The 26,564-nt window shown below is 35.1% G+C and overlaps 1 protein-coding gene across 5 annotated transcripts in view; it reads right to left on the bottom strand.

Annotated features, from left to right (window-relative positions):
- Positions 1–1,224: 1,224 nt before the first annotated feature.
- Positions 1,225–26,564, bottom strand: part of SENP6 (SUMO specific peptidase 6) — a 100,951-nt gene continuing 75,611 nt past the window's right edge. For 3 of the 5 annotated variants that reach the window (XM_087944488.1, XM_087944480.1, XM_087944503.1), the window contains 10 exons: positions 20,810–20,916; positions 20,617–20,733; positions 19,710–19,832; positions 18,625–18,717; positions 17,284–17,708; positions 13,019–13,122; positions 6,763–6,851; positions 4,415–4,483; positions 4,169–4,319; positions 1,225–3,486 (listed from right to left, as the gene is read on the bottom strand). In XM_087944488.1, the coding sequence (XP_087800614.1) occupies positions 3,286–3,486; positions 4,169–4,319; positions 4,415–4,483; positions 6,763–6,851; positions 13,019–13,122; positions 17,284–17,708; positions 18,625–18,717; positions 19,710–19,832; positions 20,617–20,733; positions 20,810–20,916 (1,479 nt within the window). In that variant the 3' untranslated portion in view covers positions 1,225–3,285. Of the gene's footprint in view, positions 3,487–4,168; positions 4,320–4,414; positions 4,484–6,750; positions 6,852–13,018; positions 13,123–17,283; positions 17,709–18,624; positions 18,718–19,709; positions 19,833–20,616; positions 20,734–20,809; positions 20,917–26,564 lie in introns of those variants that run through there. The other 2 variants (XM_087944493.1, XM_087944507.1) reach the window with 2 other exon arrangements.

Below are 26,564 nucleotides of genomic sequence, written 5' to 3' on the forward strand. Positions count from 1 at the left end.
ACTGTTTCATTATGTAAGCATGACATTCTTTATACGCTTCTTATCTCAAAACTGACTGCACAACAGAAGCAAGCAGGTATGAAAGAAATAAATTAGTATAGGGTCAATTTCCTCCACACATCTACAACTAGATTCGAGACTTCAAACTATGTATTTGAAATGGAAAATTTTAAAATAACATGTATCACATTATTCCCTCCCCCTATGCTTTAATGGATAATCTTTAGAGAACGAAGCAACAACATTCAGCTTGCAAAATCCCAGTAGTAAATGAATATGGAAAATGAAAAATATGGAATTAGATACTGAAACAGAAAATACTGGAAATATTGTTTAAGTCTTTTTATACATCACTAAAGGCAACTTTTACAAGACAGGATGTTATTTTATCCATTTGCAGTAATTTTTTCTCCTTTGAAAAGAATGAACTCTTAGGTAAACATCTAAATAAGATGACATCTAAATAAGAAAAAATAAACTGGTACGCTGGGATAACATATTCTAGATTTAGAACATTCCCTTAATATCCTGTTCATTTCAGCTAGCAATCCCTCAGTAAGAAAATTAAAGAATACCACAAGGGAATATTAAATGTCATCTCTGCATCTGCTGCCAGCAAATGTTTACCAGAGAGTCATACATTTTTCATGCTAAGTAACCTAAAACGTTAATAAGAATTCTTGACTGCTATTCTATCCAACATGAAAACTTATACAAGATATTATCTAATTAGCCTGCCACTTGATATCATTGTCTAAACATTCATTTATTCATATTCCTTATAGTGAACTGAATTGTGCCCTTGCACCATCATAAAAACATATACAGTAACTTTTAAGCAAGAATGCAATCGAATGAATTTATTCAGAAATAAGGCTTACTAATATTTAACAAACCTTTCTCCCAAATAAGCTTGTATAAGATTGCAAAAAAGGGAAGATGGAGAAATGAAATCTGAAGGTATTCGGGGGAGAAAAACAGCCCAATATTTTTAAATTTAAATTTATCTTTTATAAATGTAAGTACTGTATAATGAATGTATTCTTCCTTAGGTAAATTTTAAAATGAGAAAGACAGAGCTCTAGAACAATCTAACTACCGGTAATACCTGAAATTAGGTGCTTATTCATCTCCAATGGACAAGTTATTTTTAAATACTGTTATTAAGAACACACCTATATATACCTAAACAATATGTATTACAAATACTCATGGTCATTTCCATTGTTTTCCATGTTTTATTAAAAAAATAAATCTTTGTCAACATGTTTATCAGCTTGCTGCACAAATGATCCTTTACCATAATATTAAGAGAGAAACATTGCATTCTTCACATCTTGAAAAGGAATACAAGCTCCAGGCCATTCTCAGGAACAGAACCAAACAAATAAAAACTAGGATAGGCCACAACCTAATAAAAACAAAAGCAAAATCTAATTTCATATAAATCCAAATATTGCAACAAATAATCTTGCACGAGAATGTGCATTTTGCTATGTAAAGTTTCTCTACAATGTGTTCAAGTAACACTAAAAAAAAAAAAAAAGTAAATTACATTTGTTGTCAACCCCTTGTTTATTCTTGTTTCTCTTTTCTATTGCTACTCGGACAAATTTTAGACATAGACTGGAAAATGTAGAATAAATGTTTGTCTTTCTTTTCTAATACCAAGAATTGATTTTACGTTAATTTGAGGGAACAAATTAACGTAATTCATTTGTTTTAATACTGATAGTGTTATGAGAGCCCTACTATTGTGCATCTATTAAAAATAATTTATGGAAAGCTTTGCCACTAAGTTACAATCCTATTATTGTTACACTGAAGTCTATAGGATTTAAACAAAGTAAATGCAGGGCAGCAGACCAAAGCGATCTATTCTTCAGAATTTTTCTTTGGCAAAGCAATCTCTGATCATGTACAAAATATGACTATTGTGTAGGTGCCACCAACATAATAATAGTAAAAATTGGGTGCAAATATAATATTTTCTACATAGAATGTTCTACTGTGAAAAGGGTGAAAAGGATTGTTTGTTGCAATGGCAATATTGCCTGTTTCATCTACAATATTTTTCATTTATTACATCAAAGGCATTCTCCTTCCCAACAAGAAGAATTTCTTTTTAACAAAGGCATTATTCAACAAATATATTTGCAAAAGTGTTTCAGTTCCCTTATGCGAGGGCAATATCTTGTATTTTTTAAAATGTAGTAGGACCTAGTTGCTTCCTTTTGGATTTTTATAAGGGTAGAAGAAGGCTATTGTTTTTTTACACAATTTAAAAATCAAATTACATCATGGAAATAATGCCAACAAGATGACTTAGAATTATTAGAGACTTCTAGTTAAGTAAGAAGCAAGCAATGACATCTAGCAATATTTTGGTTTTTCTGTGCATTACAAAAAATAGTACTCATACATTAAAAAAGGTTCAGATAGATAAAGCACACATGAATGCAACATTCAGAATTCTGGCAGAAAATTTAAGGTGGGCAATTTGCTGCTACATTTACAAAAAATACAATTTTATAATGAAAGGATTGTGAAAATACATTTAAACAACATTCAGGAACCACATAAAATAATAAAGGAGGATCTAACAGAACTACTCAAACCAACCTTTGAAACTCCATTAAACACTGCTTGAGCAACACTTGCAATCAGAAAGCAGCATTTCCCAAGTACTTGTGAAGTTACTTCTCCCAGTATCTGAAGCATTTGTTGCTGAATATTGTATTGCCTGCACTTGGATTTTAAATGCAAACCATTCACCTTAGAAACACAATGCATTTAGACACATTCTTAATTTTTTTTTTGCACATTTCTGAAGCAGAACATCTTGTAATGGCAATTGTAAATTAAAATATGAATTTGATTACCTTTCTACATAAGCATTCCCCATGCAATATAGAAGTCTTACTGGGAAATATTCAATGATAATTTTACTTAACACAGAAAAAATTAACCAATTTATCCTATAAATATTTTATTTGTTTTGTGTCTAGAATTTGCTATTAAGTTCTATAAACAGAAACACATAACAAAGGTTTCCTAAGTAGTGAAAAACATAATTAGAAAGGTTGGAAAAAGTTGGCCTAATCAACATATATACAGATTATGCTACTTAGTACATTGGGGGAACTGGATTTATGCCCTCAACAGTAAGTTTACTTACTGATAATACTAGAAGTCCATTGTTTTGGTAGACAAGTAAATTTCAGGGTGCTTTTTTCCCTTTTTTTAAAAAAAAATTTGATGTATGGCTAACAAATGACAAAAGATTCAGTTGCTGATAAATTGTTCTGTTCTTTCCTGAAAATATTTCTCTGTTAGATTACTGTCTTTCTGCCCCTTCTTTTCTTTGTTTTGTTGTTCTTGTAGATTCAGGATTATGTTTTTTATTTCTTCTCGTTTTGTTTTCATTCTTGGACGTGGAAACCAGTCTGTTAGATTCATTGGTAGTTCAAAGCTTAGAATAGGAGTCTAGGAGAAACCAAACAGATAGATTTACAATAGCACCTACATGGAATTTCTGCATAATAACATTGTACAAAGTATTACAACATTAGGAGTTAAAAATCTTGACAATGTTACATTTGAAACTTTTTCCAATCCTTCATGCACATTTATAAAGTTTCAATGATGGCGCCTTTCTGTGGATTCAGCTCTATCCATCATCAGTATTTCATAATAGTCTTACTCAACAATCAAGACTACTAAGAAGTCTTCCCACATAGCTACAGCTAAGATAATATTTTACCCTTTCTCCCTTTTATGAGCTCAATTCTAGAAAACAAACTTTTAAGACACTCCACACCCCCAAACATATTTTGCCTTCTTCAGAAGCAATAGGCAAAGCATGAAACAAATAGGGAATGAATCGAATAATGCATTTGTACAGTTCTATTATTTAAATATTACAAAATCACTATTAATAAACCAAAACTCTTTGTGTGGGCAGACATTATGTATTTATTTTATTCACAGTTTATACTGTGCTAACTATGCATATGTGTGTGTGTAATTTTAACAATTACTTGCCATTTTTAAAACAATGTAAGATATAAATTATGTAAAACAAATGAAATATTGAAACCAAATTAACCAACTTATTTTTTTTTTAAAACCCTTTTTGTTAGAACAAAAACCCTAACATAACATTTACCTCAAAAAAGCTCTCCACATACTGTAAAACATAAACTCCGCAATCACTGAAATTGTTCTGTTGTGGCACTTTGGGGTTCGAGCCTTTCATGACATCTTTAGAGAAACTTCGTCTGCTCCCTTTCCTTACTTCCCATTCCACTTCCAAATACCTGCAACACACAAATAAAACAAGCACGAGAAGACCATTTGTATTGATTATTCCAACATGAAAGATATTTTAATATTATAGAGACTAATTACTTACTCCCTTAGTGTTCTGACAACATTTGATCGGGAAGGGCCTCTTAGTGAATCCATGAGCAGAATGCATGGCCTAAAAAAGATACAGTATGTTTTCACTTCTTTGCTATACTGTCACATTAAATCATTTTGGTTACAGATATGAAGAACCCTTTTCTGTTCATATTATGAATAAAGTATGGTACTCAATTTTGTTTTCATCCAAATATCACGTCTACAAAAATTGCATGGTGATCTATAATTAGATTTAGCCTTTGATTATATTCAATACTGAGTAGGAACCTTTGTTATAAAAATAGGTCCAAATAGAACAAAAATGGGTACACTTAAAGTAGCTCCGAAAAACTACACATTTTTGCAACCTGTGAGAGTTTAAAAACACTTTTTAAAAAATTTGTTCAGTGATATTTGAACATTTTTTAAAAGCTACATTTAACATTCTTCCCTATACAGCAAGAGACCTTATGACTATTTATTAAGCTCTTCACAAAGGAAAAAAAATAGTTCAATATTACGAGTCAGTCTCTTAGCCTGTATTCTATATAATACTTCAAAATTAATGTTTAGAACAGTACTACAGACTGGGCTATGTATGTTTGAAAACAATTCTTGTGGAACTTTTGTAAGACTGAAAAAATTAAACACATGGCTGCTTAAATAAGTTGCTTGATTGAAATATGTCTAATACAATTCTTCAAGTAGGAATATCTTTATTCAGACTTACAAGGAAACCTGTAAAAAAGATACAGGTATTTTACTAAGTAGCAGAGAGATGCTGCTACTCGCTACAACCCCAATTCTGAGGCACTTCTTTAAGCCATTTTAAAAATATCCAAAGCTGTGATATGAAATAATACCGACAAAGGAATAAATTGTTTTTCCACATTATTCCAAGAGGACAGATGCAATTTTAACTTGCAAATTATAGAACCTATATAATTTCACTAAATGGAATCTGGAAAAATAAGACTTCAGAAATATTCTCTGTTCTACACCCAATTATTTTTGATCTATTCAAAACTTTAACAGCATTATTCTTCTTTTCTCAGTCAGGGAACTTCTTGGATATAAGGAGGCAATTCTAATGATAATTCAAACTTCCCATTACAAAAAAAAATTAAGACACTGATTACAACATAAAAAACATGAAAGAGAGAGCCAGTTTGATATAGTAGTTAAGGCACCAGGCTGGAAAACAGGAGACTGTGAGTTTAGTGAGTTTTAGTTTAGACACAAGGCCAGCTGGGTCACCTTAGGCAAATCATTTTCTCAGTTCTAGGAAAAAAACAATGGCAGACCTCTTCTGAAAAACCTTGCCAAGGAAACTGCAGAGACTTGTCCAAGTAGTTTTTGAGAATCAATCACAATTGAATGGAAGAAAAGAAAAGCAACATAAACAGATTTGAGGTAAAATGTTGGCATATTTAAAGAATCTTCCCCTTTTTAAAGAAAAGTTGGCATCTGATCTAATAATCCATGGACCAGTCATTCTTAGATGTCAGCCAGAGAGTAAGATACTGAACAACCATCTCTCAGAATCTACTTGGGCCAAGGTCTATCTTAAAGACATAATAGTCTCTTATTCTACTACTCTCAAGATAAACATAATTCACATCTTATCAAATAATAATTATCAATTATGTCTGTTTTCTGAATTTAGCTCAATTTGATGAAGAATGTATTTACAATGGACACAGCTAATCAAAGTTGCCAGAGAACTTAGATTATTCTTCCTCAGAAGATTACAGTTGGATCCAGGCTTCTCTACTGAAGCACAAATTTTAGTGAAGGTTTTCTGTTAAGAAAAACAGATGGAACAAATAGTTGGTCCAGTTTCCCCTTCAGACTAGTATTCCAAAAAAGACTTTGAAAGCTAACAATACAGGTAGTCCTCTACTTGCAACAGTTCATTTAGTGACCATTTGAAGTTACAATGGCACTGAAAATAGTGATTTATGACCATTTTTCACATTTGCGACCATTGCTGCATCCCCATGATCACAAAATTAAAATTCAGGTGCTTGGCAACTGACTCATACTTATGACGGTTCCAGGGCTATATGATCAACTTTTGTAACCTTCTGACAAGCAAAGTCAATGGGGGAGCCAGATTCAATTATCAACTGTAATACTAACTTGACAACTGCAGTGATTCACTTAACAAATGTCTCACTTAGCAACATACATTTTGGCCGTAAGGACTACCTGTAATACAGAAGTAAATTAGAAAGAATTTTAAAAATGATGGAGCAGTTTGGGAGCAAAAATTTTAATGGTTTTTAAGATGGCATTTCATCTTTATAGCTTATGTGAAGTGTATACAAGTTATAAATATCTTACTTTAAAACTTACTGTTTGCATATGGTCGGCTTTAGATGCCATTGTCCTAATTCTGAATTACAGTTATCATCAGCAAGACCATCATCATCGCTACTATTCTCCTAGGAAAAAAAACTATTTTAATATAATGTCCAAAATCAGAATTATGAGAAAAATAGGGATCTACTACATGATCTGGAGTACATAGGCAGAAATTCAGTTTCCTCAAACTTTATCAACAGTAGCAATTAAATGTTGAACTATTCTACCCTTCAAATATACCTTTGAGATTTAAAAAGTTTGGGGTGATCAGAAATATATGTCTTTTCCATCTGCTCTGGGAGAAGAATCTCAAGTTGCTAATACAAATAAAGTAGATTCTGCAAGCCTGGCATCTGCTTATCCTCCATTTTTCAAAAAGCTACATTGAAGCATTATTAATTAACATAAAAGTATCCCAACATATTTATCATCTTCTACCTTTTCTTAATACTATTAATAACTGTAACAATAAGTCATCAAAAATTGACCAATATTTAATTTCCATAATTAATTTCTTACCATGGAAATAATTATTTCATTACTAAAAACAGCTATTTTTAAAAAATGTTTTCGCTTTTTGATGTTTTTTTTAAAAGCCAAAAGTTCATTTAAGGTATTCAAACACTCTGCTCAAATGCCATCTCCCAATACACATAGGATTCTACCGAGCAATTTAAAGAAGTCTTTGGGGACATAACAGTTTACGCATTGAAAACTAACCCTGAAATCAGTGTTTATCAAAATGCATAGTTCTTCATATACATGATTAAACTCTAATTTAAAAATGATATCATAGTACAGTATTAATTTTACAATCTTGTAAAATCTTAAGGACACCCCAGATTCCAACAATATTTCACTCTTTTTCAGCAGTTAGAAGGCATGCATGCAACACCACAGCCACTTCTTATTTTCTCCCCAATTACAGTGGCAAAAAGCATCTGAATTTGCCTTTGGCTCATACAAATATCTATTATTTCTTTTAATTATTTGGACTTGGAGGATACCCAATTCCAAAACAATTCTGGGTGGCTTACATCTATCGTTTGGAGGTGCACATAAATATGATTATTATAAAATAATTCTTGCACTAGCTCAAAAATTGATTTCTTCCTTTCAGAAGAATGACTCTTTCTAATTAAAACACTGGATATAAGTCAACATTGCACACTTATTTCATCAGTCAGCCCATTTGGTTGTAGAAATTAACATGATCAATATAATGCAGAACAGCAGGGCCACGGATTGTCTTGAAACAATCCAACTATGAAATTGATGGTTTGACAGGTGGGGGAATCAAGGGTAAAACCAAATTTGCTGTTATCATCCAAGCATGAAACAAAATGCAGCTGCTTTGAATAGTATTATTTGGAACATCCCAATAGCTATTTCATGACTTATGACGGAGTTGCCCCTTTTCAGTCAGTTTCCATTCTAGCCAGGACAATGGTTGCTCCTAGTTAACTGCTGTTAGTTTAGATTGGTTCAGATGATGCTGGGGGAAAATTACTGGGAGGAAAAAAGATGGTTACAGCTATATGCCTCATAAAAACCAAACCAGACAAACTTTTGCTTTGGGGGAAATAGCATTCATTTGAGAAGTATTTTCTGGTGGTTTGGGATAGGGGTTGTTGTTATTTTTTTTTTTTTAGCTTTGGGTGTGAGTACATGCTGGCCATATTTGTTCTCTTGTAAACATTAAACAAATAAAAAGCTGCTGCTGTTGTTTGACAGCATGAATAACATTATTTATGCAATCAAAAAAGCAGTGGCAGACTTTTATTCGATTCTTTTGTTGCTACCAGCTACATCTATGTGCTAACAAAAGCATCAGCATAGAAAAAAAAGTTGCTTTATTGAATAAATGATCTGAAAAAGCCAAAAAGAAAACTTGATCAAGATGAAATGTTTTCCCATTGTTTCTTTTATTTTATTCTTTTATTTATTTGTTTAAAATCAAGCCCTTCATCAAATATGCAATTGATTAATAGTCAGCATGGACTACTACTACTCTTGTGAACCTAGAGTAAAAAGAATTAGGAGTAACTAGCTGCACATCCCCCTGTTTACCGAGGTCACAACTCCCAAAAGGTTTTTAATTCTGTTCTGAAGAAAATAGAAAACAGAGGCTACTACAGATTTTTTTTCACTATAATACTGTTAACTCAAAATATTTTCTCAAATTATTAGGCCCCAAACTGAAATCAAAAACATTTTTTTTTATTTTGTGCACATCCTTAAAACATAACCTAATTCTAAAAACCTGTACGTAATGAAGAGTATTAGATAAGATCACATAGAAAAACAACCAGGGTATATCTAGTTGCAGAGATCATATTTAAGCTTTTTTTTTTTTTTTTGCAAACTGACAAAAACTGATGATCTGGGTGACTTTAAAAACACAATTTCCAGCCTACAAATATAATTATAGGTGGATCTGGCCTTCTGCTTTCATTTGTGTAAGGTGGTAGCTGGGTTTTATTTTTACTGCATTGATTTTTTTAAAAAAGATCTGACGTTTCAAACTACAAGGACTTGAAATTTCATTATCTAACTAGCTATTATTGAATTTCATTTTAAAAAGTACATGATTTAAAAAACTGAAAGTCAAACAATTATGACTTTCTATCCAGGATACTGAAGCACTTTTTGATTTCAATTCTGAGTTTCCAAAATAAACTCTGATATTTAAAACAATTAATATTGAAACAAAATTTGATTTCTTAACCACTTTAAATTAAAAGGGTCAAAGCAGACAGTAGTATAATACATTTTGATTTGTAGACTTTGGCAATGCAGAATGAAACTTTGTATAATTACTGAAACATTTTTTATAAGCAAACTAAGCTGTGAGAAAGACAACTGAGAAAATGAATTCAAAGTTCTAACAACTCAATTTCTTTTCCAAATATTTAATTTAAGCATACAACACCAGACTACAGCTAAATCCAAAAAGCCTTTGGGCTATTACTGCCACTATCTTGTACATTATTATAATTAATCTTGCAGATAAAACTGAGCAGCTGAGATATCTATTAACACATAACATTGCAGTAAGACATCATTACATAACTATGGGGGGGGCGGGGAATGTAAATTCAAATAATTTTTAAAAGGTGGTTAATTTTGCAGAAATTCTCTGGTTAGCCATATGGTTAAAAAACCGTAAATGGTGAATACAGTTTAGCCAAAGGTAACATCTACTTTCTGGCTGCGTTTGGGAAATATATGCAAAAATGACTGCTACATTTACTGAAAAGATACCAAGCCAAAGGAATCTGAGATACTTGCTGTCTTTTTGAAGATTGAGGCCATATTGCCTTTACTTCATCACTTCTTTGCTGTATAGGATATGCCTAAACCTGTATTGTGGAGGCTTCTTCAAAGAATAAGAAGCAGAAATTTCCTTTTCTTTGTATCTTTGTAAAAACTGATATGAACAAGGCAGCTGCTACCCAAGAGTAATAGTCAATAGCCTACATGAATGAAAAGAAAATCACACCTAGCAAACTTGAAGAAATGTAATAAAATAAAACTTTACAAGTAACCCTAACTTCCTCTTGATAGCAATAACTGTGTAGTCTGTCTTTATGGAAATACACTAATGAAACATGGATTCCCACTTTTTGTGATCAGAAAAATGGGTAAAGCTTGCCTTCTAGTGGATAGTACTGGGAAAAGGATTATGAAAGTGCCATCCAGAAACGAAATTAGAGAAGACTGCAATATTTTTAATGAACACATAGCCGAGATAGAGTAAAAAATTCTAAGCCTGCTTGCATGTGCTTGTGTGTGCACACACACACAAAACCCTTACATTTCCACCAATGAACTGTATAAAACAAAATGCGACACAATATCAATTGTTATCTTGCTACTTATTTCAAAACAGTGATCAAAGCACCTGTTTGCTAATTTAGAGCTTAGATACAGATAATCAGAGTTGGAACGGACCTTGTAGGTCATCTAGCCCAAGCGGGAGACCCTACACCATTTCTGACAAATGGCAGTCCAATCTCTTCTTGAAAGTCTCAACTGATGGCGTTCCCACAACTTCCGAGGGCAAGCTGTTCCATTGGTTGATTGTTCTGTCAGAAAGTTTCTCCTTATTTCCAGGTTAAATATCTCCGTGTTCAGTCTCCATCCATTATTCCTTGTCTGGCCTATAGAAGCTTTAGAAAATAGCTTGACCCCTTCCTCTCTGTGGCATCCCCTCAAATACTGGAAGACTGCTATCATGTCTCCCCTGGTCCTTCTCTTTACTAGACTAGCCAAGCCCAGTTCCTGCAATTGTTCCTTGTATGTTTTAGTCTCCAGTCCCCTAATGATCCTGGTTGCTCTTCTCTGTACTATTTCTAGAGTCTCAACATCTTTTTTATAATGTGATGACCAAAACTGGATGCAGTACTCTAGGTGTGGTCTTACTAAGGCTTTATAGAGTGGTATTAGTACTTCCCTTGATCTTGACTGTATCCCTCTGTTAATACAACTTAGGATTGCATTAGCTTTTCTGGCGGCGGCTGCTGCACACTGCTGGCCCATATTTAGCTGATTGTCCACTAAGACTCCAAGATCCCTCTCACAGTTACTGCTATTGAGTCTGGTTTCACCCAGTCTATATATGTACTTTTGGTTTTTCTTGCCTAAGTGTAGGACTTTACTTTTCTCTACATTGAATTTCATTTTATTAGATATGGCTCAGTGTTCTAATCTGTCAAGGTCCATCTGGATCTTGAGCCTATCTTCTTGGGTGTTAGCTATTCCTGCCAGCTTAGTATCATCTGCAACTTTGGTAAGTTCTCCTTCTTATTCCCTCATCTAAGTCGTTAATAAAGATATTGAAGAGTACTGGGCCTAAGACGGAACCTTGTGGCACCCCACTGCTTACTTCCCTCCATGTAGACTTAGACCCATTGAGGACTACTCGTTGAGTACGGTTTGCCAGCCAGTTGCAAATCCATCTAGTGGTGGTGCTATCTATTCCACTTTTTTCAAGCTTACTAAGAAGTAGGTTGTGGTCTACTTTATCGAATGCCTTGCTGACTTTATCGAATGCCTTGCTGGCATTGTTTTACCATGGTTTATTACAGATAGCCCTTGACTTATTAGCACAATTGGGACTGATACTTCAGTCACTAAGTGATGGGGCTGCCAAGTAAGTCGTGTCCGATTTCATGACTTTTGTGCATGGTCATGAAGTGAATCAAATGGTCATTAAGCAAATCTGGCTTCCCTATTGAGTTTACTTGTTGGAAGTCCGCTAGGAAGGTTGCAAATGGGACACTGCAGCACACGTCAGTTACCAAGTGCCCAAATTTTGATCATGTGACCATGGGAAGCTGCAATAGTTTTAATTGCAAGGTCCCTTCATACGTCACTTTTTTCAGCACCATCATAACTTTGAACAGTCCTAAAACAAATGATCCAACACTGAGGACCACCTGTACTGCCTTCTTTTGAGATTTCATACAAGACTCATCGGTGTACCCCCACCACCACCCTTAAACTTGATATACTGCAACTTACTAGTAACAAAATACATTAAATACATTATGTTGATAAGACAATTTTATTGTAGTTTTTAAAAAGATGATCAGCCTACTTTACATTCAAATCTCTTTGTCTAATGTCTCTCTTTCTGGTCTCAGTCTCAGTCTTGGTCTCTCTCTCTCCATCCCTCCCTCCCATTATTGTATGTGTGTCTCTGTCAGACCAAAGTTTAAATCCTAAGCTTTCTCCTGCCTTTTCAAAACAATGGATTCTTAATAATTTCTTCCATCTTTGTACACTAACATGTGTTCTATATGTACACAACTGTTCCATGTAAACTTGGTTCCTGACTTCAATGCATAATGTTTTCCAGTGACAAATTTAGGCAAAAAATTATGTACAGCTATCTAATATGGCTATATTCAACACAGTAACTCCAAAACAAACAAACCATCTTATGGCTTAGTAACATAATTGAACCCAGCCAATTACTGCTTTTTAACCCAGCCAATTACTATTGTTTAACGTCCTGGTGTACATCTCTCAAATTCACAACTGAAATCATCTCAACCCAAATTATCCCATAACAAACAATATTTTAAAATAATCATAATAATCATAATCATTTTAACAATTTGTTCAAAGAATGATTACTACACTCATTCTACTTGTTTTCACTATTTTTAAAACATTGTTGGAAAAGTTTTTTCTGTGTACAAAATATAGTTACCTAACCATGTTGTTTTAGATGTTTTACCTGGTTATCTTGGTCTTCTGAAAAATCTATGAGCTCATCTTCATTTAGTTTATTGCTGTCAGCAGATTTTTCGCTATAGTTTAGCCTGATTTTCTGTAAACCATCTGTATTAACCATGAAGATTAACAAACAATATAAAGAAAAGAACATAAAGAAATGTTATATTAACTAGGCCAAAAAGGCTAAATCTCCAAAGGAATAGTACTTATTTTAGCATAAATCATTGTTCTTAAAAAGGATTTAGTTTTGTTTTGACAAATTTAAACTTCCTCATTAACCATTACCATCAGCAACCTTACCCATAACTATTGGGAACCTGGATTCTTGCAATTTATGGCAATTAACACCCATGTAAGTGGCTAGCAGGCTGCAGCTTCAATTATAAATTCCATCCTTAATGTTCCATATTTCAAGAAAACAAATTCTCAAAAAAGAGGTATTATTATCACTACTAACTACAGTACATTAAATGGTGAAAACGGCACAGAATAATAGTTCAATACGTGAAAGATCACAGCAGCAGCCTGTCTTCTTGTGAAAAGAATTCTGATTATTTACTGTGAGAAAATTTTCCACATTTTCCATATGAACAAGTATACCTTTTAATTGACGTCTGGAATTTCAGGAATGGTTTGACTGTTTATAACTCTTATTACCTATAATGTGAAAACTGGAAAACCCTTGGCCTACACAAGCCCTACTTGTATCTAGAAGCCTCCACGTCACACTAGACACACCCAAGCCCCAAAGAGGATATATCAAGATCATGATCATATATTGATGAAGACTAATCAGCTTTTACTTTTCTTCCATATGTTGCCATATATTTTATTATACATTGCAATGAAACAGACTAACAAATTAAGGTTCCATACAAGTTTGGCAGTAAGCAAGTTGGTCAAGATTTTAGACTCTCTCTCTTCCTGATGCATTAAGAAAACTGATTATCTCTCAAAATAAATCCTAATAAAACCCTCTATGCATAGTCATCTGCAAGGCTATTTTGTGAACTTTTATTGATTTATACAATTCTGGACAGACTCTGGACAGAAGTCATACATGATGCAATGACTTCCTGGCTCTTAGAAAGCAGGTTTATTCCCTATGGCCAAGGTAACAGAACTGGCGAAGTTGGGAAAGATGGGAGAGATTGGTGACAAAAGTCACTGGGAAGGACAGTACTATCCCATCCCACAAAATATTTCAGTAATCATAAAGCACATGGCTCTTGAGACAGAAAGATGACATTCCAAGGAAGCCTGAACCAACTGGAAACATCGATGCAAGTAGACAATTTACCTAAAAAACAGCAGTAACTTTTACTGCAAAAAACTAAGGTTTAAAAAAGTCACATGTCATATGGGTGGTCATACATACTTTTTTAAAAAATAGATCAAAGCAAATGTAAAAAAGGCCAATTCTTTTTTGCAATCACTGGACGTTATTCAAAACTCTTAAAGAGAAACTAAGGTAAAATACAGACCTCAAATTAAGAATAGACCCTAACACATCTTGGATATTAATATCCTTACTATCCTTATCTTCCATATTTGTTTAATCTTGCTTAAATAAGTTACTATCTGTTCAGATCAGAAAAATATCACCAAGTCTAGAATAATGCTACAATAGGATGAGCAATTCAGAGATCTTTTAAAAGACTTTCTTAAAAAAAAAAACAGAAAATGTTGCTAAAATGAGGAAAGCCAAATAATATGCAAAGAACTGATAAAGGATGCAAAATACACAAAACAAAACCCTTGTACATGACAAATGAAATTAAGGCAACAATGAAAAGTTGAAATGCATTTGGAAACGGAAATTGAACATGGAGGCCACTGGATGTCAAAAAGTGCTAAAGATATACTAAAGGAAGAAAGGGAAATAGTAAGAAAATTTATTTTCTTGTTACTAAGGACACAGAACAGATTTTTCAGGAGAAAGATTAGATGAAAGGGGTATTAGAGTTCCTGGGAACAATTCAGTGGAAATATCCATCCAATGTGCTACAATAAAAATGGTAAACTGAATACTTAAAATTATTAGAAGGAAAATGAAAACAAAACTGTTGATATAGTGATCTTATACAAATCTATTGTGAGATTGCACTTGGAGCAGTCTTTGAAGCTTAAGAAAGATATTTCACAGCTAGAAAATATGCAACAAGGCAATCAAGAAATTTAGGCAGTTAGAACAGCTCTGTTGTGAAAAAAGATTGCAGCAATGGAGTCTTATTTAGCCTGGAACAAAAAAGGATTGAAGATAGTTGATAATCATATAAAAGTATGCATAACATAGGTAACACAGAAAGAAACTTTTGTCTCTCCGCAATACTGGAACTTGAGATCACCCACTGAAGTTAAATGCAAGTAAATTTGGAACCAACAGAAGAACAGATGTTTATATACAGCCCATAGTGAAACTTACAGGATTTACTGCTAACAGTTGAAATACTATTATGCACTATGGATGCTTTTAAAAGCAAATCAATTCATTGAAAATCAGATGATAAGTGGCTGGTAATGCTGACAACTATTTGCTGCTTCTTAGATCATAATCAGCATTTCTTAAATACTAGTTGATGGGGAGCAACAGTCCTTAAACTTAAGGTGCATCCAGCTGGCCACTTTGTGAAATTGAATATGGACTAAATATTTACTCTAATTCACAACTGGTTTTCTAGGCATTGTCAGGTGGAAGTCCTCTCAATCGTGCTATCTCAGAAGCTTTGGATCTTCTGTACCTAGAATCCAACATGAGGTTGACCTGAACATTGCTTATAAAGGTAACCTAAAATAATTTTAAATATATAAATCTACCTGTAGGAAAACAAACTATTTTGATAATTTCTGACTTAAGCACACTTCAACATTATAGAGGTTGAAACAGTTGAGCATGTCCTTTTATATTGCCCTATGTATAACACAGACAGATCTAAGTTACTGTCTCTCCTTGAAACAGACCCTTTTAGACCCAATGTTAGTAATTTGTTCGTATACAGTCTAGGGGATGGCTCCTCATATATATCACTTCTCAGGTTTCCATTTTTTTTTAAGAGCTGTAACCATCAGAGGAGAACGCTGTAATTCCCCTTAGTCAAGTGGTGACCAATTGTTCATGATTAATTTTCCCATGTTTTTCTTTTGTTGTACTTGTGTTTTGGTCTGTGACCGCAAATAAAGTATTATTATTATAGTGGTTTGTTCATGAAATGCCATTATATGTACATCCCCATGTGCCTAATCTATAATCTAAATATTATGCTCTAAATCAGTGGTCTCCAACCAGTGGGCTGTGGCCTACTGGTGTGCCGTGAGAAAATTTTGGTGGGCCGCAGAGAAACCTCACCCCCAGAGCACACACACCCAAAGCAATTAATCCAGGCTGCGCAGAAACACAAGGTTGCACCACCCACATGGCCCGCAGGAACCCTCCCTGCCCACTCCTTACCCAGCACACTTGCCTGCTAAATTGCTATTTTTCCTTTTTCCGACCATCAGGTGTTCTGCTGTGCTGGGAGATTTAGATTAGCTAGGAAGCAGAAAATGGTTGGATTTGTTGCTTTCTAGCTAGCTTTAGATCTTGGGCTCTGCTTTTAAGCACATCTGAACCTCCCTTAGGACTGAAGGTTCTATTATTCAGTGCAGACTCAAGGCAAGTAAATTTGAGATTGAGCTAGCCAATGGCAGATAGATCACTGAATGATTCTGTGAGCAACTCAATCTGCCTGCCTGCTTTGCCTGCTTTTGGGTAAAAGTTGCTCTTTTTTATACAAAATTCAATATTTACATACATGGTGTGTTGTGAGTTAATTTTGTGAGTTTGCTTGCTAGCAAATTCTATGAGTTTGCAAGCAAATTTTATGTGACAGACTGAGCTAGCCGATGGCAGATAGATAGATCACTGAATGAATCTGTGATTCTGTGAGCAACTCAATCTGCCTGCCTGCTTTGCCTGATTTTGGGTAAAAGTTGCTCTTTTTTAATAAAAAATTAAATATTTATATAAATATTTATAATATTCACATACAAGCCATGCCCAGCCAATCACATGACCACCAAGCCACACCCACAAATTAGGCCACGCCCACAGAACCAGTTAGCACTCCCTGGGATTTAAAATTACGAGTTTGGTGGTTCCTGAGGTCCAAAAGGTCGGCGACCCCTGCTCTAAATTACAGTTGATCAATCTGTTCCTAAAGTACAACATTTTTGTACTTTTTAAAATTCCTGCTACTAAAACAAAATTGAATAGGCAAGACTACATACCACTAGCTTGGATATGAATTTTATGTTCATTTTGCATTCCATTTGCCTCTGAAGTTTTAAGATCATGTTTAGGACATATGGGTTCCATAGTCCTGAATTCTTCTACAGTGCTGTTCAAATGATTTAATTTTTTAAAGCCACTTTTCTCAAAAGAGTTTCTTTTGCAGTATAATGGTTCATTCTCCTCCGAATCTGTGTTTGTGTCCGTTAATTCTGCAAAATGTTTCTTGCAGAACAATTTCCTTGTTAGAGGAGACTGCTGTAATGGATCCATTTCAGCGCATACAGGAGATGAAGCACTTCTATCTTGATTTAAAGAGGAAGATTTAATCTGTGTAGATACATTTTCTTGGTAATACGGATTAGCCTCATATATTGGTTTTTCTAAACCTGGAAAACAGATGACAGCCAGGAACCAGTGGGCACTGCAAGTGAAAAAGAACAACAAAGGAATTTAAAAGTTATCTTCATAATATGTTCTAACAGTATCCAATACATTTTCACAATGCTACCCTATCTCTTCTTCCTGATATGATACATTTCAACACAACATCAAACAAAAAACCACATGTTCATCTGTCTTGCTCTAACTTTAGAACTAAAATGGGAGGCCAGCAAATAAGGCCTGCCTATTCAGATATATTTTGTTCTCTAATCATGAATCAGTCCCCGAGAATAGAATTAGAGCATGTATCTCCTTTAATGTCTTCCTATTAAGAACTGGAAGAGAAAGGAATATGGTTTACTTCTTGCTACAAAGGTGTTTAGAACAGCTGTCAGGTATATTGAGGCATGTCACTGTACCTCATTCTACCGCCCCCCTCAAATTTGAAATGGAAAAGAGCAGGAAAAATTTATTTTTCCCCCTGTACACAGTGGGATGCTGCTTCACAAGTTCCTCAAGGGCAATCAACACTATTGTTGCTTTTAGAGATTATCTGCGAGACATAACAATCAGTGTGTGTATTAAAAATTCCCTTTTTGTATGTGAAAGAAGAGGCGGGGAAGCCTGTGAATGCTTAGAGCAAAGGGTAGCAAACCAAAAGGCAAAGTATCAAAAGAGCTAGAGCTTTTGAGGATCTTTCCATCATAGGTCCCAGTGGCATATACACCATATTACATCAGAATGTGTATGTTTGGTTCTGAACACAACTGTGTTTTGTAAACCATGTTTTATAATTTACCTTACACACCCATTATATAAATTAATCTTAAGTATGTTTTTAGTTATTTTCATATATTATGCTCAATATATAATTACTATTAAAAGAAATAATATGAAATGTGTGGATTCTACCAATATAAACGAAATTCTGATGCTCTACATATTACTCTACTTACGCTTCATTAAGAGGAACAAAAATAAAATCTTTTTCAAAGATATCAACGTGTCGTGTCCATGTTTTTACTCGACCGTGCCGTTTCTGCTGAATTCTGTGAACAAATGAACAGGAAATGAAGTGTGTTTATAATTTTTCAGAAGATATTTCAGGAATTAAGTATGATTTTTCTATCTCTGATGATAATTTATTAATTACTATATTTTAATAGTATCCATACTTCAAAAAGAGTATGGATACTATATACTTCAAAAAGTATATTTAGATATGAAAGTTGGAAATAATTTGTCAAAGTATGCATGGTAGCTATAGCATATGATTGGTATCCTTCATTTATCGATAGCTATGTTCATTTCTATATTACTCAATTTATATTAAATAAATCATCAGATGCTGTATAATGATCTGTTACAATCTAGTTTAGCATTTTATATATAAACCTCAAGAACCTGAAGTCCTTCAGTTTCTCCCAGCTCAACCAAGACTTGCATTTGATTGATTGATTCAATATTCCATCTTCCATATAGGAACTCATTTAAGCACGTTTTCTAACCTACCGTAGAATCCCTAGTAGTTATTGGATCCCAACATCAAATCAAAAACATACTGAATTGCATGAATTGGTTTTACATAAATAATTACAGGTAGTCTTCGACTTACAACAGTTTGTTTAGTGATTGAAGTTACAACGGCACTGAAAAATGTGACTCATGACTATTTTTCACACTTATAACCATTTTAGCAATCCCATGATCATATGATCAAAATTCAGATGCTTGGCAACTGGTTCATATTTATGATGGTTGCAGTATCCCAGGAGGTCATGTGATCACTTTTTGCGACCTTCTGACAAGCAAAGGCAATGGGGAAGCCAGATTCAATTACTAAGCCTGTTACTAACAATTGCAGTGATTCACTTAACTGTGGCAAGAAAGGCTGTAAAATGGGGCAAAAGTCATTTAACAAACATCTCATTTAACAGAAATTTTGGGCTCAATTGTGGTCATAAGTCGCGGACTACCTGGTTTTCTGTTAGACAAAGTTTGTCTAACTGAAATTTTACAAATATCTTTCAGCTAGACTTACGTGAGCTTTGAAGTTTCTTGAAGGTTCCTTCTCTCTCTTTGATTAAGGCGTTTGTAAAAAAAGGAACTGAACACATGAATCCTATCTGCATCTTCTTTTTTTAACCTTTCTAGCACCAGATACCTTTATTTTGAAACAGGGAATACACAACATATTTGGCACAAAGTTAAAAACTAATACCACAAACTGCAATTTGCTTTAAATGTTTTTAAAAGTAATAGTTCAAATCTGTTATTTGAACAATCTGAACTATTTTGCCTCTGCGTTCCAACCAGACCATGGCCTCTGAAGTGGTAACATTACTGAATCCAAATACAGTGAAACTTTGAAAGAAGTTTCAGAACATATTTCCAATATTAGTTTAATAAATCTCAAACATGATTTGCTTCTTGAATTATTATTCAGCCACAATAATATCATGATACATTGGGTGGGGGGATATTTAAAATAATGTTTTTTCAAGGGAACAAACCCAAATCCTTGTCTTTACACTAACAATGCCGAAAAAGCTTAATATATCAACTGTGGTAAGAGACAAACGGAGAGCTAATATTTTGCTTTTTCAGAGTATGGGAAAGTAATCATTCGAAACACTGTGCATAAATTATAAAATCACTAATCAAAAGATATGCAAAAAAGTTAAAACTTCGTTTTAGGACTAATGAGAGGCTTCTGACATGGCCGGATCACCGTATTTCATTTTTAAATACCCATTCTCACCTATTTGTTTATTCATTTAATATTGTGCCAGATAAAGAGTTATGGAGAACTCAAAACCTTAAACCCTCTTCTGTGTGATTTTGATTAGTTCTAACAAGGGTTTTACTTAGCTGAGAATGTTGGATTTTAATATTTAAGGGGTTTCTCAATATATTTATCTACATGAAATGGACACTATATAACTTACTTTAGATAAAAATCAATTATTACGTCATTTAAAAATTCTCCTTCATTTAAACAATGAAGATCTTCATTGGTCACAGATATACCCCCTTTTGCTGGAGGAGGCGGATAAACTATCAACCTGCAAAAAAACAAATATCAAGTAAGCTGAAGTCATATAATATTAAGAAATTACAAAAAGTAGAACTAACTCTTACTTTTCTATAGGACCAATGAAGACAGTATGTGGCTCTACACTTTCATCATCCTCAAAGAACTGGAACTGTGTTGCATTTTGTATCTGCATTTTAGAATCAGAGACAACCTTAAGAAAATTAACAAACAATTGTCATAACTTATTTAAAACCTTGCTGACAAAGAAACAATATTACACATCTTTTATTTTTCTTAATGAATTATTGAAATACAATAAAATAAATTATAACAACAGTGGATCATTTGGATATCACTTCAGACTCTATTCCCAGCTTCATTTTCAGCTTTATGTACTATTGTTTATAAAGCATGTGCTCCTCACTCCCTTACTCACTTCACTCACTCTCCAAATCTACCTAACAATCCTAATCTGTTTAAAACAGTTCTCTATGGTGGTTTGACATTGAAATGAGACACAGGGAACTGTCTCTGAGAAAAATGCCAACCCTGAGAGAACTCAGGTAGCAGTATTTATTGAGAAAAAACACAAGCAAAATATACAGTATGCATATTCAGAAAACAATGACCTCAACAGGAGATTACTTCACCAGCATGAGAACACACAATCTTGGAAAGTCCCAGATGTTACCTTGCTAGGGTGAGATCATACAGCCACGGAAAGTCTCATGGGAAAGTTTGGAAAGTCCCATGAGAAAGCACAACTGTGTATCTTGTACCTTGAACTTTCACCCATTTTCCTATTCCTTCTAAACTGGCAGAATCAAAACAGAATGAGGCACTCTGAGCAAAGATACTCCTACCCCCACCAAGAATGCCCACATCTCCTAGACTTACTGCTAGTTATACAAAGGCCTTACAGAAAATGATAAAATGATCAATAGGTTATATTACCACATTCCCTCCTTTTTTATTTATTCAAAGATAGGGGTGTGTTTTAGTGGCATAGTACACAGTTCCCTCATGACCTGATCCTTCACGCCGGAAGACTGAGGTACACATTTGTAATAGATTAGGAATACATTGAATAAAACAACATAATAAGATACATATAGCAATAATAATAACAACCCCTTGCAATAAGGAGCGAAACCATGATCCATCAGGAAGCCAGGACCACAGACTGTCCCAGAATGATGCATTAAACCCATCAGCTCCAGATTGATGCTGAGCAATACGATCTTCCATGTCCTGAACAGTTTTTGTAATGTTTGGCTCATAATTATGTATAAAAACACAACAATGTGAATGAATTAAAGCACAAACTCCTCCTTGAGCAGCTAACATAATATCTAAAGCATATCGATTTTGCAAAGTAACTGTACGAATTTCAGACATTTCTACATTAATCATCTTAATATTCTTTATAGTATCATTAAACATAGCAACAGTAAAATTATTTAAAATATGAATATCTCTATAGTTCATAGCAATTCCCAAAGGCGGATAAGACCTCGAGAAATTTGTGTCCACAGATTACCTCCCATGGTTAGACCGAATCCAATTCCGACGATTTCGGATCCGAACCTCAGGAGGTAATGTATCTAACTTATAGATAACCGGAATGACAAACCCCAAAGTACATGTCCCTGACCAATTTGCAGGGATTTGTTGATATGCCCACAGTCCACATAAAACCAAAACCCTTCCAACTGTACATAACCTTGTTGACTTGCCGCTTGCATCAGCTGTTTCATGTCTAGATATTGATACTGGCCAAATGCGTCAGACTCATTTTTCCCATTTACCCAAATTATGTTGTTCTCTGAACCATTTGTCCACTTAATAGTGTAATTGCAGACACTATGATTCCCCAAGAATTGTGAGTTTGTAATGTTTTGGAAACATAAATGTGCTGGAGACTGCAGTGCAGTCTTCACCTTGACTGTGAAGTTCATGGCATATGAAATGTTATGCTTTCCGGTCTGCAAAGTAGACCGATTAAATGGAACTCCATGTAGAGTCAGTCCTTCTCCCACTCTCCCAGGAAGGTGCATACACAACCAACAATTGGTGATGTTCAAGTTTTTGGCAGTTGTGCGCAAATCTTTAATGTAATTATTATCTGTCCACAAATCATCGCCCAAATCTCCGGCACGCTGAACATGCTGTCGCTGCTCTCTCCGCACCGAGCAGCCCAGGACAGATTAGGCAGAATCAACAGGATCAGGAACCACAGATGCGCCATCCTGCTCCTCCGAAACTTCCTTCACAGGTGCCTGCGAATGATCAGGCCGAACACACCGACCAGGAACCCAACGAATTTGACCAAGATATTCAACTGCTGCATAACCACGTCCCCACGTTATCAGCTCAGCAGGAACCCATGCCGGATCCGGAAGGAACCGCACCAACACCCGAGGTCTCACCGCATCTGTAGAAGGAGAAGAAAAATGCCTGCTGGCCGCGCCGCAGGGGGTTACCAGACAAATTTAAAAATTTAAAGTATATAAAGCTAGATTTAATTGATCTTGAATCGCCGGAAGCCCCAGGAGCTTCCCTCCTTTTTATTTAATTTAGTTAACATGGTCTTGAGTAAGTATCCACAGTCACATGTATATACTTCCAGGGCGCAAATGATGGATATTGAGTAACATCCATTTGCCAAATCATTGAAGGTTTCAACCCTCTGGGGTTAACTCCCATAGGGATATTCGTGCCTGCTTTGAACAAGTTGGACATTGTTGAATTATGGCAGCAGCTTCTGCAGTAGTAAGTTTAAATTGCTGTGCCAATGCTTTAGCGTTTTGATGAAAATAACTATGACTGTCCCATGGCTGGACAGTGAGGACTGAAGTTACAGCACTGTCAGCTTTGGCATTACCTTGTGATAAAATTCCAGGCAAATTACTATGACTACGAATGTGAGCAACAAAACACACATTCACACACTGCTCCAAACATCCTTGTAACAGCAAAAGCAATCTTAAAATATCAGGTGATATTCCAGGAGACAAATAAGAACCTGCTACAAAGGGTAACAAATTATACACATACAATGAATCCACTATTAAATTAAAATCCTGATTGTGAAAATTTTGAAAAGCCAAAACTACAGCAGCAAGTTCTGCTTGCTGGGCAGACTTCTGCTCTGAAGTCACTTTTGTATGCCAAATTCCAGATTTATCTTTCCAAACACAAGCACCAAAACTTTCCCTCCATCAGTAAAAACTGTAGGAGCATCTGATATAGGCTGAGTTACAAAAAGACTTGCTAAATTAATTCTGACTGATTTATACAAAGATAGCCTAGGATCGGCTGGAGGATGACAAGAAAATTTCCCTGGCCAGGAATGTACCAAAACCTGCAAAAACTCACTATTGCAAATCATCTGTTCCCAGGTAGCTAAAGCAAAAGGAACATAACATGTTACTGGTTCCATACCAGCAATAGCCTTGCAGCGCTGACGAGCACGATTAAAAATATCAGCAAGCTGTTCTGTGATACAATTTATGGATTTCGATGGTGTATGAGACAAATGAATCCATTCCAGAATCCTTAAAGCAGTTTTTCTTTTACCTGAACTATCAATGCGGTAGCCCTTCGTTCTGAGATTAAAATCACTGATAATGGACAATCTAACAAACATCTATCTGTCCATCTATGGCTTAAAACTTGTTCAATCAATGACAAAATCCCTTTTGTTCTTCATTTAAGGTTATTATGTCAGATGCTTGTTTAGCACTATGCCAAAGCTTGAAACAAAGGACTTAATTGAAGAGTAGTTAAACCCAAATACGGTCTGATCCAATTTATAAGACCCAAAAATTGTTGTAAACCCACTAAGGTTAAAGGATTAGGAAGAACAAATTCCAATTTCAGGGGTGTAATGTGACTCAGGAATAATTTATGACCTAAATAGGCAAAAGGATATTCTTTTTGCAATTTTCAGGACTAACTATTAGGCCTTTCTCCTTTAGTATAGCAGTTAAAAGAATGACAGCAGAATTCATGGCATCATCAGAAATATTAGCAGCTATCAAAATATCATCCATATAATGATAAACCTTCCAATCCGGGAATTTACTCCGAAAAGGTTGTAAAGCCCAATCCACAAACATTTGACACATTGTAGGACTATTTAACATTCCCTGCGGAAGGACAGTCCATGCATATCGCTTAGCGGGCTGCCCCTGATTTATACTCAAAATAGTAAAAGCAAACAAATCTACATCTTCAGGGTGCAAGGAATGGAGAAGAAAGCATCTTGCAAATCTAACACTCTTATATTCCATCCATCAGGTATTAAATTAGGATTAGGCGTTCCACACTGAAGTGGACCCATTGGCTTTAATATAGAATTTATACTCCTCAGATCATGTAAAAATCTGTATTTTCCAGATTTCTTTTGATAACAAAAACTGGAGAATTATAAGGACTAGTGGTAGGCACTATATGTCCTTTTTCTAATTGTTGTTGAACCAATTCATGTAAATGAACTAATTTCTCACTAGTCAAAGGCCATTGGTCTATCCACACTGGCTCCTGTTGGAGTAGTTGTAATTTTAATAACTCCACAGGTGGGTGTTCAGTCATCATGAATGACAACCCTTGTATCAAACTGTTGCATCAAATCTCTGCCCCACAAGTTAACGTGAAGGCGCAGAACAATCGGGCTGGACAAATGCAACAGCTCCTCCTGCTGTGTTTTAACTCTAAGAATCTTCCTACTAACCCGTCAGTCTTGAAGTCCTCCGACTCCTCGACAGACGGTGTAGGATCTGTCGGCCACTCCTAGGCCACTCACTTTCACTGATCACAGAGACATCTGCTCCAGTGTCCAGCACTCCAGTAAACTTTTTGCCTTCAACCAAAAGAGTTAATTTTGGTTTGTCATTTTGCCTAATACCTTGCATAATAGAAAACACACTAGACTCCTTAAACCTATCCATAGATCCAAATCCACCCTGACAAATTCCATCTGACTCTCCCAAAGACATAGATGGCAAAACTATAAGCTGTGCAAAACAATCCCCTTTTTTCAAAGATTGAGGGACAGGTGAGTGAACCTGAATTTTGATCTGACCCTCATAATCCGAATCAATAACCCCAGGAACCACAAACAATTGACGCCTATGAGCCGATGATCTAGGAAGAAGAAGACCCACAGAAGCCGGAGGCAACGGACCATAGAAATCCGCTGAGCCCAAACAAACTACATGCGGAAACCCCAATTCCAAATCCTCGGCTAATGGAAGATCAATTCCTGCTGAACCTTTAGTAGCTGTACCTCTCTCTGGTGGTTCCAACCCTTCGGACATTACTTCACTCTTTAGAGTAGGGAGAATGCCCTGATCCCTGCTTCCTAGTTTTTTCCTCCGAATGAAGTCTGCACTGATTTGCCCAATGGTATCCTTTCTTACATTTCGGGCACACTGATTTAGGACGAACACCCTGTCCCATTGATCTCTTATTCTGCTGACTTTGACCTCCTCCAGGAGCCCGACATTGCGCTTTAAAATGTCCAGGCTTCCCACAATTGAAACAATTCCCCTTGTGAGCATGTCCTGTTTGTAAAGCCAGAGCTAAAGTTTCCATGTTAAAAGACTGACTCCAACCTTTCTACATGCATTAATCAAATCTGCGATTCTCGCTCCCCACTTGCTACCAGTGGATTTAAAATCTTTTTGCAATCTGTGTTAGCTTGTTCTACTGCTAACTTAAAAGCAACTCTTTCTGGGCGAATTGATTATCAATTTGTCTTTCAATAGCCAATTTCAGTCTGCTCCACCTGAACCCTTAAAGGTAAACTCTTATCCTCTGACAAAAGTATTGCTAGCGCCCGACAGTCCCCAGATT

The sequence above is a fragment of the Notechis scutatus genome, chromosome 1 (genome assembly GCF_049901735.1).
Source record: "Notechis scutatus isolate UNSWTSFEM ecotype Mainland chromosome 1, rNotScu1.2, whole genome shotgun sequence".
Taxonomy (NCBI): Eukaryota; Metazoa; Chordata; class Lepidosauria; order Squamata; family Elapidae; genus Notechis; species Notechis scutatus.